Source organism: Hibiscus syriacus, unplaced genomic scaffold (assembly GCF_006381635.1).
Source record: "Hibiscus syriacus cultivar Baekdansim isolate YM2019G1 unplaced genomic scaffold, ASM638163v2 tig00113124_pilon, whole genome shotgun sequence".
Lineage (NCBI taxonomy): Eukaryota > Viridiplantae > Streptophyta > Magnoliopsida > Malvales > Malvaceae > Hibiscus > Hibiscus syriacus.
Genome location: NW_024063444.1, coordinates 89,233 through 103,096, shown reverse-complemented (window position 1 = coordinate 103,096; position 13,864 = coordinate 89,233). Strand labels below are relative to the sequence as shown.

The 13,864-nt window shown below is 36.2% G+C and overlaps 1 protein-coding gene across 1 annotated transcript; it reads right to left on the bottom strand.

Annotated features, from left to right (window-relative positions):
* Positions 1 to 549: 549 nt before the first annotated feature.
* LOC120185625 (peroxidase P7-like) lies at positions 550 to 1,821 on the bottom strand. Its single transcript, XM_039189797.1, has 3 exons — positions 1,583 to 1,821; positions 1,315 to 1,509; positions 550 to 1,204 (listed from the first exon to the last, which is right to left on the bottom strand). Exons 1-3 carry the CDS (start codon positions 1,787 to 1,789, stop codon positions 653 to 655), a joined length of 954 nt encoding a protein of 317 aa, XP_039045728.1. The 5' UTR covers positions 1,790 to 1,821; the 3' UTR covers positions 550 to 652.
* Positions 1,822 to 13,864: the final 12,043 nt, after the last annotated feature.

The following is a 13,864-nucleotide window of genomic DNA, read 5'->3' as shown; positions in this document are numbered from 1 at the left end:
GAATCTTATAAATTACAAAAATTTTGAGATTAAAACCCCAAAAATTCCCCCAAAACATGCCTATAAGCACTTGTGGTTTGCTGGAAAAACGTGTCTTGCTTCTTGGAAGACGCGAGGTACATTGAATACTTTTCGCGATAAATTTCTCGAGACAGTTGAATATCTCATAGATCTCGCGTTCTAAAAAACGCGAGATATTAAATAACCATATTAAATTGGGTAATCTGAAAAGTGCATGGTACCTCGCGTCCTGTGAAATGCGAGACAGATTCACGCGTTGAGTAGGACGCGAGTTAGTCTTACGTGTGCACGAAGGAAGTTATTTTTCTAACAAATATGCTAGGGGTTATTATTCAAAAAATAATAATTTATGGGGGGTTTTAATTTAATAACGCCTATATTTATATGATACACTTAAACTTAACATGAAAAAGATTGAAACAATTAATCATGATTGTCGGTACATTATATAAGACAATGGAAAACTGAACATGTTTAAAATTTAATATACTTCAATTTATGAACCGGAGGGATCATAGCAGTACATGCATTTCATAAAAAATTCAAACAGGTATAGAAAAGGGGCTTATTTGAAAACAATTGGAACAAAGTTTTATCAAAATAATTTCATAAAACAATTACATAGTAGTGTTTAATAATTCACCATTCTGCAGTTGGTGCGAAGTTGTCCGTGGTTTCCAGTCAAAGGCTTCAAGTTTCCCATCTTAATCATGGACTTTCGAAAATCATTCCAAAACACGCGAGGGTACATTCTGTAAGTATTGACGAGATCGTCAGTGGAGCCGCCACTGAAAAGAGCTTGATCCGAAATGAGCAAACCCCTTTGCTTCACCAGGTTGTTGAAATACGCATTGTCAAAGCTTGCAGGCGTTGCGTCTAAAGGAGCAAGATTAGCGTCTCCTCCGGTGCGTGGACAGCTCGCTCTTCTATTTTCCGCAAACGCAGGGTCGATGTTCGTTGCGTTATAAGTTCGGTTTCTAAAGGTAAAACATTGTGCCAACCCAATGGTATGGCCACCGGAAAGAGCTACCAGATCTCTCTCGTTTAGACCTTGATTCTTGAAGTTGTTGATTAATGCTGGAAGATCCATCAATGGAGCCGGGAGATCGGCATCGGCCTGCGTTCGACTCGCTGTCGTTGAATCTCTCCGACCAAGTCGCACTTTCCATGACGGCCCTCCAAGCTGCACACACACACACATATATATATATATATATATATATTCATTAGCAAAATGCATGAAATTTAACGAAATTTTGATAATTGGAAGGGTGGATGATGGTAAATACGCACTGCAACTACAGAATCTCGTGCTGCAACAGCCAATATATCAGCACAAGAAACCACAGGGCGTCCACAAATCCTGTCGACCTCCGCCTTAATTTCGTCGATTACTTCGAATCCTCGAGCAGAATTTCGATTGGCGAGAGAGTTCTTTTCGCTGTCAATGGTGGACGAAGGATCAAGAAGAATCGAAGCATCACACCCCTGCATTACAATCAAGTTAAAACCTCCATGTTCAAGATTACTTGAAAACATTCAGAATTAAAATATAGTATACATTGACGAAGCAGTCGTGGAAGTGGAGACGAAGTAATGAAGCTCCCATACGTCGCTCTTTATACACAGCAGCCTGCACTACTTTTTTTATGGTCGGCAAAGCTTGGGGACAAATATTTTGATAGTAATAAGGAGATAATGAGAAAGCTTTTGCCCCAAGGCTCGACAAGACAATGATTTGAAGGAGAATTAGGCCACGAGAATCCATCGCGAAGTAAATATGCTTTTGAGTTTAATTTCTCCGATCGAGTTTTGGGTGAATTTTTAAAGTTGGTGGAGTTGCTTATTTATAGTGGTAACCAGTGGGATTATTTTAATGATTTGGTAATGATGGAATTGGCCAATTCGACTGCTTCTTACAAGTTAACCTTAACCCCTTCAATTTTCTCTTAACCAGTTTTAAATATAAAAATTGTTTGCTTTGTATGAAGCAAAAGATAGGGGGGGGGGGAACGTTATATCTTTACTTTTTAATTTAAGCTACGCGCATTTGCCAATATTACTTGGTCAAATTTTATAATTAGTCAACACACTTCGTTCGATTTGAGGAATTAATATTTACACCGTGTTTTCTGTCAACATCATGGATTTTACTTACAAGTAGGGATGACAAACGGGCAGGTCGGGTGCGGATACCCCATCCCCATCCCCATACCCACCTAATATTTTTCAATCCACCACCCGCCCACCACTCATGATGGGTACAAATTTTCAAATCCACACCCGCCTACGCGGGTACATTTTCAAATCTATCCCCACACCCACTACCCACTAGCGACATACCCATCTAGACCAGCCTGACAGCAAACTAATGGGATGTTGGAGTTGGTTCCCAGACAGTTCGTGATGTGGTAGCAGCGTATGCTTCAATTTGTCAGAGGAGTAGCTCTACGAATGTTATGGAGACAGATTGTAGGGAGCATGTAGTAGCAGAACTGGATTGTTGTGTTGCTTTCGATGTTAATGCTCATAGTGCGCCTAATATGGGTTTTGAGGGGCTAAAGAACATGAAAACTGTTACTTTTGATGTTAATGCTTATAGTACGACTAATTTGTATTTGGATGGGCAGCATGAGCTAAAGAACATGGAAAGTGACGTGATTAGTGGATTATGGGTTTAATCAAAGAGCTGAATATTTTCCTAATTAAAGATCAGATTAAAGACTAAATATCCTTAATATTTGGATAAATTATATGTTATATATTATACAATATTAAAATTTATAAATTAGTCTCTAAAACTACACCTAAATTCATAATGGTCCAAAATTTAATAGATATTTAGCTGGGTGGGCGGATGTGGGGCGGGCGGATGCGGGGCGGGTAATGTCTCAAACCCATTACCCGCCCACCACCCACGACGGGTACCACTTTATAAATTCACACCCACCCACTACCTGCTAAAATTATACCCATCCCCGCTCCAATTGGAGCGGATGCGGTGCGGAATCCACGAAACTGTACCCGTTTGCCATCCCTACTTACAAGCATCTTACTATTCTATCTAGGATCACATATTAATATTAACTTTTTATATCAAATTTTTTAATAATTCATTAATCGATCTCGTAGATAAAACAAAATATCATTCTTATTAAAAAATTTGGAATAAAAATTTAATTTTTTAAAAAAATCATAAAATTAAAAAAAATAAAACAATTTTTAGTACTCTGGGAAAGTTGAATTTTCTCTGTATGTAAAAAAAATCAAAAGAAGCTCTATGTAACCTTTTATATAAATATATTTCTTGTAATTTTAGGTAATATAATTCTTAATTTTCGCATTATACAATAATTAATGTAAATAGACAAGTTATACAAGTTAAGTATACAGATTAATTATTGGTTTTGACCGATTACCAATTCAACTCTTTTTTTTAGAATTTGTCAAGATTGAAATTTGAGCACATTCATATGTGATGTAATGTATGAGAATGTAATGTTTAAGAATGTTATACTTAAAAAAAGTAATATTATAATATTCAATATATATAAAAGCATAATTAAGAATGTAATGAGAATTTGTCACGATTGAGATTTGTTCATTTTCTAAACTATAGTCATTGATTACGTTTTTTGTTCAAGTTTATTTTTGAAATATGATATAAAATATTAACAAGATCGTGAAGGCATTTGCAAACTGATTTAGTTAATGAAAGTTTAGACATGATAAGTTTTTTTTTCCTCAGCAAAGAATTTATTTAATAATAATTAAACTTGAGTTGTGTGCCTCGTTAAAAATCTCCCTAAAGACACCACACCTAAGAGCACGAGGCGGACAGAAAATGCAGAACACACCAAAACCGACCCAAACTCAGAACATGGACAAACAAATGGCAACAGAAAAAGAGGTTCAAAACAAAAACTGCTGAGGACTAACTATAAAAATCACCCCGCTTCGAATAGCTCACCCCATAACAATCCCGCCTTAACAATGAGAACGACAATAACAAATTGATTTCTTGAAGAGGACACAAACAGAATAATCCGATTCATAGAACACTTGCTGATGATCTAGCTCCCCCCCACAACCTGCTGCATCTTGATTTGAAATCCCGACCACGAAGATATGATAATTATTGTTATTTTGTCACCTTCATCGCTTTCTTACCCATTACAGAACATCAAACCTTGTCTGTATTGGAAAACAACTTGGCATAAATGTCTGATGACTCAACCTCCCCGTGTGCCATACAAGCGCGTCTCATAAGATCCTCCCACACGCCCACAAATTGACACACAGTTTCACCAAATAATCAGATAGTAATTCCCACAAACACAATAATGGAAGTAGATGTATGGTATTATTAAGCAATCAGGCTGCGTAATAACCTATATTCTACCGTCATATATAATCATACACATACATAGGTATCTATTGGTCATTCTAAGTTCAAAAATCACATCCAACATTCCTCTAAACATTTATTTTAAAGTCTTAATTTTTAAGGCTTATAAAAGTCGTGTATGATCATATAATACCACTTTTACACATGTTTGACAACATAATCATCAAAATGATTATTTAACATGTGTTGTTAGTGATTTCATGGTGCTGTGTTGTTAGTGAGTTGAAATACATGTTTTTTATTCGTGCAGTGCTGCTGCTGTGTTTTTTTACCAGGTTTGCTGAGGCATGTTTTTCGTGTATATCCCTGTGGTGTTGCTATTTATGTATGCTTTCTTTCTAGTTTCCATCATAAGTATTTGGGTTGTCTGTGTTGTTTTTTATGAACTGAAGTGGTGATCGTTGAAGGATTGGAGTATGGATTGACTTATTGATACGATCCAAACTAGCTCCAACTTTCTCCATGACTTGAACAAACCATGGATGTTATTCAAAGTTGTTTCTAAGGGAGTTCTTCATAACCCTATCTTATATTCAGGATCGTCTTGTAAATTTTGGTGGCCCTATGCCATAACAGTAAAATACGCCTTTTAAAACTAAAATATTATTTAATGTGGGCATTGGATTTGAAAATTCTTGGGCCAAACATCCTAAAAACACATATATACAAAAGACTTAAATTTTTTTTGAGGCCCTTATAAAAATTGGACCATGTGTGGTTGGACAGCCCGTACAGGCCCAAAACCGACCCTGCTTATATTATATCATTTATACATTCTATTCTATCATAAGCATGCATTCACATGTTAGTATAAATTATCATATTATTATTTCCATCCTATGCTTAGTTGATCATGTCTTTCATATCATTCAAATATATGTTATAATTACATATCATTTCTTAGGATATTATTATTACATGTTTCCATTTATCATTTATTATGAATACATGTTATATGATATTCATGCATACAACATATATCCACATCTTTTGATACACAATGTTATAAGTATGTTAGATTAATTTTGCATCCATTTAAGCATGATTCATTACATTCATGAAAGGAAATCATGCTTAATCATTCATTTGTTAGCTCATATGCATTCATTTAGCTCTTAGGCTTTAAACATTAGCTCACACAAATTATATGATTATATATTTAGCTCATGACATGCAATCATAGCTCACAACACCATAACCATGCATGGCAACAAGGTATTTAGCTCATATCAGCTCAATGCCATGGAATTACCTTGTTTCCTTGCACATGTAGGTACATTGGAGCATGAAACACGTTGGGGTAGCTTGGTGGATTATTTGGACATCATATGCAGCTCACAAATAGCTCATAAAGTACATGGCAGCTCGTGGAACACTAAGGAAAGCTCAACTCAGCTGGAGGAGGTCAAGGCTAGCTAATCTCAGCTAGTTGGATTAATTGAAGTAAAGTTGCTAAAAGTGATATCAGTAATAGCTGAATGTAGTTGAATGTGTTGTTAGGAAGCTTACAAGGTCTCGGTTAGGAAGCTCATTCACAACCAGCCCCTTGCTTACTAGCTAGCTACACACTCAAGCAAGCTTGGAGGAAGACACATGCACGCCCAAGATGATGCACACGACCAACCTTCATCCTATGCACAAGGCTGCACCACAAGGCTACCTAGAACACCCATATGCGTGCCATATGACCAGCCACCATGTGCCTTTCATGTGGTCTCATTTAGGCGCCAAGATAAAGAGCCATCTAACCATTCGGCCAAGCATCATTTCCTCTCCCATTTGACGTCAACTAGAAGGGACACAAGAGCTATTCGGCCAAGGGTTATTACCCTTCATTTAAACCGAACCATCATTTCTTTTTTGTAAGTAAATTATGACCTTATAGGGAGACACAAGGGCTGGCCGAACCACCATGTATCTATTCGGACATGCCTCTCCATTTCCTATAAATAGGCTATCATAATTCATTTGTAATCAGACCTTATTCATTAATTAAAGTGAGATTATTCGATTTTCTAAAGTCCTGGTGACTTTTATCGACTTATCAAGTATTTTTAATAATTGTAGCGTCAACCCCTTCACTTGATACTTATGGTTCCTATCTCCGTATAGATAGTGGGTCCAAGTTCTTATTACCACCCCTTAAAGAAGCAATATAAAGTCTAAGTCTTTGCTCTCTATAGCATTGGTTCTTCTTTGAGTCTTCTTTAAGATACTACCTCATAACCATTCCATTGTTTCATCAACCTCACCATAGCCATAACATCCTTCCGCTACCATCTCTCATATTATTAAATAGCCTACCATTTCACCTTTACATCTACCACCCAAACCATCTATTTTGAGTCATTCACTTATGTAGGCTATTTTGCTTGCTTTCTAGATCCACAATCAATCGAGAAGGTAGAATTGCCTTACATCAAGCAGTAATCAGAGCTTTGGTGGAAGAAGAAAGCGTGCAACAACAACAACAAAAATACCAAAAAGAAGTGTAAGTGAAGTGCAAGTGAAAGAAAATCAAAAATCAGCAAAGAAAAGTCAAGAACTCCAAAAGAAGAAAAATTATGCCCTCAAAAAGAAAGAAAAGAAAGAAAAGTTGAAGCACTCATCAACAATTCTCATCACCAAGCCATTCAAGTAAGCCTTTTTAAATTGATTGTGATGATAGAAGGTTGTGAAGTGACTTTGTGTAAGTAACCCCCTTTTATTCTCTTCTTTCTATTTCTAAGCCACACTTTCATTATATTTTGTTTTCCATTCCTACTAACCCTTTTGGAGCCAACGTCCAACAAGTAAAATCTACTTGATACAATTTTGAGTAAAGTCCTCTAGAACTTGAGATAAAGAGAATCGAGAGGAAAAAGGCTTGAGCATGTGTGAGATCAGAAGAGGACAAGAAAAAGCCTTGAAGTCCTAGAGTGCAAACACGAGCGGATTGAGTGACATTCAAGTTTTCTTGGAGTGATTTGTGAGGCTTTGTGAGAGCATTATTGGTAAGGTCCTATACACATTTCCTTTTTTTCTTATTTACTAACATGTCTCTTCCATTTAATATCTTTGTAGTCAAAAGGACTTTAAACATCCAAAGTAAAGAAAATGAACAAAGAGATAATATTTTCCATATAAAATGTCACGTGGGAGATAAAGTTTGTGTGGTGATCATTGATGGAGGAAGTTGTACAAATGTAGCAAGTACTCACATGGTGGAAAAGTTGGGCCTAAAGACATCTAAACATCCTCATCCCTATAAACTTCAGTGGCTCAATGATGTGGGGAAGCCAAGGTAACCAATCAAGTTATTGTCCATTTTGTCAATTGGAAGATACAATGAAGAAGTCCTTTGTGATGTGGTGCCCATGAGTGCAAGCCACATTATATTAGGACATCCTTGGCAGTTTGACAAGAAGGCTACCCATGATGGATTTTCCAACAAGTATTCTTTCCAACATCAAGGAAAGAAAATCATATTGGCACATATGCTTCCAAATCAAGTCCATGAATGTCAGGTTACCCTCAAATCACATATAGAGGAATGGGAGAAAACTAAAGCCATGAAGAAAGTTGAAAGAGAAGTTTTGTATGAGAAACAAATAAGATTGGAGAGAGTTAAAAAATGAGAAAATTGAAAAGATTGAATATGGGAGCAAAGAGGAAAAGGAAAATGAGGGTGAATAACATATTTTATCTAATCCTACTCTTATTCTCTCTTTTGTTGTGTAGGAAAATCCAATAGACATGTCACTTCAAGTAGAAAATTCAAGAAATATGTCTTTTGAAGAACCAATAGTCATGACCTTTTGTGACCCACAAGACATGTCATTTGACATTTCAAATGATGTACCTCTTGAAGTTCAAAAGAATGTGCCAATTGAAGATCCAAGAATTATACATTTTGACATCCCAAGTGCAATATCAATCTTGAAGAAAATTCAGCAACCAATGGAGAATCTAATCATCAAGCAACTGATGCCCATTAAACATCCACCCTGGTTTGCAATTTCCATTCATCTTGTTAATAGTTTTTTATTTACTAACTTTGATGTATTTTGCAGCAACTTGTTTCATCCTTATAGTGAAGAAATCATACCAACCTTCAAGGCAATCATTTGGAGAGACACAATGGTGAAATGACATGATGATTTAAATCAACCCCAAGTAGTCATTCAAAGAATACTTACCTTTACCAAGCGACGTGATGACTCCAACCGAGAGACAAACCTTTTCACCAACAAGTGTGGTGAATTAAAAGGAGGAAATGAAGATATAAAGATCCATTCCAACCATTATGATAATTCAAAAGACAAAGGGTCAAGTTGGTTCGTGAAGGGATATGTATCTCTTATTCAAAGGACATGTGATAGTTCCCAAACATTGTGTCCTCCCATCAAAAGACGTGAAGTTACAAGATTTGAAGCCAAGAGGTTGAACATTTCGTGTGAATCGTCTATTGGAGGAAAACATAAGGATTCAATCCTTCCTACATCGATAAGGTCTTCAATGAGAAACTATTTCGATTTGAGGACAAATCGCCTACAAGAAGGGGAGGATGATACGATCCAAACTAGCTCCAACTTTCTCCAAGACTTGAACACACCATGGATGTTATTCAAAGCTTTTTCTAAGGGAGTTCTTCATAACCCTATCTTATATTATATCATTTATACATTCTATTCTATCATAAGCATGCATTGACATGTTAGTATAAATTATCATATTATTATTTCCATCCTATGCTTAGTTGATCATATCTTTCATATCTTTCAAATATATGCTATGATTGCATTTCATTTCTTAGGATATTATTATTACATGTTTCCATTTATCATTTATTATGAATACAAGTTATATGATATTCATGCATACAACATAGAACCACATCTTTTGCTATACAATGTTATAAGTATGTTAGATTAATTTTTCATCCATTTAAGCATGATTCATTACAATCATGAAATGACAACATGCTTAATCATTCATTTGTTAGCCCATATGCATTAATTTGGATCTTAGGCTTTAAACATTAGCTCACACATATTATATGATGATATATTTAGCTCATGACATGCAATCATAGCTCACAACACCATAACCATGCATGAAACTAAGGTATTTAGCTCATATCAGCTCAATGCCATGGAATTACCTTGTTTCCTTGCACATGTACGTACATTGGAGCATTAAAAACGTTGGGGTAGCTTGGTGGATTATTTGGACATCATATGCAGCTCACAAATAGCTCACAAAGTACATGACAGCTCGTGGAACACTAAGGAAAGCTCAACTCAGCTGGAGGAGGTCAAGGCTAGCTAATCTCAACTAGTTGGACTAATTAAAGCATAGTTGCTAAAAGTGATACCAATAATAGCTGAATGTAGTTGAATGTGTTATTAGGAAGCTTGCAAGGTCTCGATTAGGAAGCTCATTCACAACCAGCCCCTTGCTTACTAGCTAGCTACACACTCAAGCAAGCTTGGAGGAAGACACATGCACGCCCAAGATGATGCACATGACCAACCTTCATCCTATGCACAAGACTGCACCACAAGGCTACCTAGAACACCCATATGTGTGCCATATGACCAGCCACCATGTGCCTTGCATGCGGTCTCATTTAGACGCCAAGATAAAAAGCCATCTAACCATTCGGCCAAGCATCATTTCCTCTCCCATTTGGCTTCACCTAGAAGGGACACAAGAGCTATTCGGCCAAGGGTTATTACCCTTCATTTAAACCGAACCATCATCTCTTTTTGTAAGTAAATTATGACCTTATAATGAGACACAAGGGTTGGCCAAACCACCATGTATCTATTCGGACATGCCTCTCAATTTCCTATAAATAGGCTATCATAATTCATTTGCAATCAGACCTTATTCATTAATTAAAGTGAGATTATTCGATTTTCTAAAGTCCTGGTGACTTTTATCGACTTATCAAGTATTTTTAATACTTGTGGCGTTAACCCCTTCCCTTGATACTTGTGGTTCCTATCTCCATATAGATAGTGGGTCCAAGTTCTTATTACCACCCCTTAAAGAAGCAATATAAAGTTCGAGTCTTTGCTCTCTATAGCATTGGTTCTTCTTTGAGTCTTCTTTAAGATACTACCTCATAACCATTCCATTGTTTCATCAACCTCACCATAGCCATAACATCCTTCCGCTACCATCTCTCATATTATTAAATAGCCTACCATTTCACCTTTACATATACCACCCAAACCATCTATTTTGAGTCATTCACTTATGCAGGCTATTTTGCTTCCTTTCTAGATCCACAATCAATCGAGAAGGTAGAATTGCCTTTCATCAAGCAGTAATCATAGCTTTGGTGGAAGAAGAAAGCGTGCAACAATAACAACAAAAATGCCAAAAAGAAGTGTAAGTGAAGTGCAAGTGAAAGAAAACCAAAAATCAGCAAAGAAAAGTCAAGCACTCCAAAAGAAGAAAAGTTAAGCACTTAAAAAGAAAAAAGAAAAGAAAAGAAATAAAAGTAGAAGCACTCATCAACAATTCTCATCACCAAGCCATTCAAGTAAGCCTTTTTAAATTGATTGTGATGATAGAAGGTTGTGAAGTGACTTTGTGTATGTAACCCCCTTTTATTCTCTTATTTCTATTTCTAAGCCACACTTTCATTATATTTTATTTTCCATTCCTACTAACCCTTTTGGAGCCGACGCCCAACAAGTAAAGTCTACTTGATACAGTTTTGAGTAAAGTCCTCTAGAACTTGAGATAAAGAGAATCGAGAGGAAAAAGGCTTGAGCACGTGTGAGATCAGAAGAGGACAAGAAAAAGCCTTGAAGTCCTAGAGTGCAAACATGAGCGGATTGAGTGACATTCAAGTTTTCTTGGAGTGATTCGTGAGGCTTTGTGAGAGCATTATTGGTAAGATCCTATACACATTTCCTTTTTTTTTCTTATTTACTAACATGTCTCTTCCATCCAATATCTTTGTAGTCAAAAGGACTTTAAACATCCAAAGTAAAGAAGATGAACAAAGAGATAATATTTTCCATACAAAATGTCACGTGGGAGATAAAGTTTGTGTGGTGATCATTGATGGAGGAAGTTGTACAAATGTAGCAAGTACTCACATGGTGGAAAAGTTGGGCCTAAAGACATCTAAACATCCTCATCCCTATAAACTTCAGTGGCTCAATGATGTGGGGAAGCCAAGGTAACCAAACATGTTATTGTCCCTTTTGTCAATTGGAAGATACAATGAAGAAGTCCTTTGTGACGTGGTGCCCATGAGTGCAAGCCACATTATATTAGGACATCCTTGGCAGTTTGATAAGAAGGCTACCCATGATGGATTTTCCAACAAGAATTCTTTCCAACATCAAGGAAATAAAATCATATTGGCACATATGCTTCCAAATCAAGTCCATGAATGTCAGGTTAACCTCAAATTACGTATAGAGGAATGGGAGAAAACTAAAGCCATGAAGAAAGTTGAAAGAGAAGTTTTGTATGAGAAACAAATAAGCTTGGAGAGAGTTGAAAATGAGAAAATTGAAAAGATTGAATATGGGAGCAAAGAGGAAAAGGAAAATGAGGGTGAAGAACATATTTTATCTAATCCTACTCTTATTCTCTCTTTTGTTGTGTAGGAAAATCCAATAGACATGTCACTTCAAGTAGAAAATTCAAGAAATATGTCTTTTGAAGAACCAATAGTCATGACCTTTTGTGACCCACAAGACATGTCATTTGACATTTCAAATGATGTACCTCTTGAAGTTCAAAAGAATGTGTCAATTGAAGATCCAAGAATTGTGCATTTTGACATCCCAAGTGCAATATCAATCTTGAAGAAAATTCAGCAACCAATGGAGAATCTAATCATCAAGCAACTGATGCCCATTAAACATCCACCCTGGTTTGCAATTTCCATTCATCTTTTTAATAGTTTTTTATTTACTAAATTTGATATATTTTGCAACAACTTGTTTCATCCTTATGGTGAAGAAATCATACCAACCTTCAAGGCAATCATTTGGAGAGACATAATGGTGAAATGACATGATGATTTAAATCAACCCCAAGGAGTCATTCAAAGAATACTTACCTTTACCAAGCGACGTGATGACTCCAACCGAGAGACAAACCTTTTCACCAACAAGTGTGGTGAATTAAAAGGAGGAAATGAAGATATAAAGATCCTTTCCAACCATTATGATAATTCAAAAGACAAAGGGTCAAGTTGGTTCGTGAAGGGATATGTCTCTCTTATTCAAAGGACATGTGATAGTTCCCAAACATTGTGTCCTCCCATCAAAAGACGTGAAGTTACATGATTTGAAGCCAAGAGGTTGAACATTTCGTGTGAATCGTCTATTGGAGGAAAACATAAGGATTCAATCCTTCCTACATCGATAAGGTCTTCAATGAGAAACTATTTCGATTTGAGGACAAATCGCCTAAAAGAAGGGGAGAATGATACGATCCAAACTAGCTCCAACTTTCTCCAAGACTTGAACACACCATAGATATTATTAAAAGCTTTTTCTAAGGGAGTTCTTTATAACCCTATCTTATATTATATCATTTATACATTATATTCTATCATAAGCATGCATTCATATGTTAGTATAAATTATCATATTATTATTTCCATCCTATGCTTAGTTGATCATATGTTTCATATCATTCAAATATATGCTATGATTGCATTTCATTTCTTAGGATATTATTATTACATGTTTCCATTTATCATTTATTATTAATAAATGTTATATGATATTCATGCATACAACATATACCCATATCTTTTGCTACACAATGTTATAAGTATGTTAGATTAATTTTGCATCCATTTAAGAATGATTCATTACAATCATGAAATGACAACATGCTTAATCATTCATTTGTTAGCCCATATGCATTAATTTGGCTCTTAGGCTTTAAACATTAGCTCACACATATTATATGATGATATATTTAGCTCATGACATGCAATCATAGCTCACAACACCATAACCATGCATGAAACCAAGGTATTTAGCTCATATCAGCTCAATGCCATGGAATTACCTTGTTTCCTTGCACATGTACGTACATTGGAGCATGAAACACGTTGGGGTAGCTTGGTGGATTATTTGGACATCATATGCAGCTCACAAACAGCTCACAAAATACATGGCAGCTCGTGGAACACTAAGGAAAGCTTAACTCAGCTGGAGGAGGTCAAGGCTAGCTAATTTCAACTAGTTGGACTAATTAAAGCATAGTTGCTAAAAGTGATACCAATAATAGTTGAATGTGTTGTTAGGAAGCTTGCAAGGTCTCAGCTAAGAAGCTCATTCACAACCAGCCCCTTGCTTACTAGCTAGCTACACACTCAAGCAAGCTTGGAGGAAGACACATGCACGCACAAGATGATGCACATGACCAACCTTCTTCCTATGCACAAGGCTGCACCACAAT

What these genes read in the sequence shown, in the direction of transcription:
- LOC120185625 (XM_039189797.1), bottom strand. Translation starts at nt 1,789, where the DNA reads ATGGATTCTCGTGGCCTAATTCTCCTTCAAATCATTGTCTTGTCGAGC. An exon ending in TCCACGACTGCTTCGTCAAT is followed by an intron (nt 1,510 to 1,582) that starts GTATACTATATT and finishes ATTGTAATGCAG; the next exon opens with GGGTGTGATGCTTCGATTCT. An exon ending in CACGAGATTCTGTAGTTGCA is followed by an intron (nt 1,205 to 1,314) that starts GTGCGTATTTAC and finishes GTGTGTGTGCAG; the next exon opens with CTTGGAGGGCCGTCATGGAA.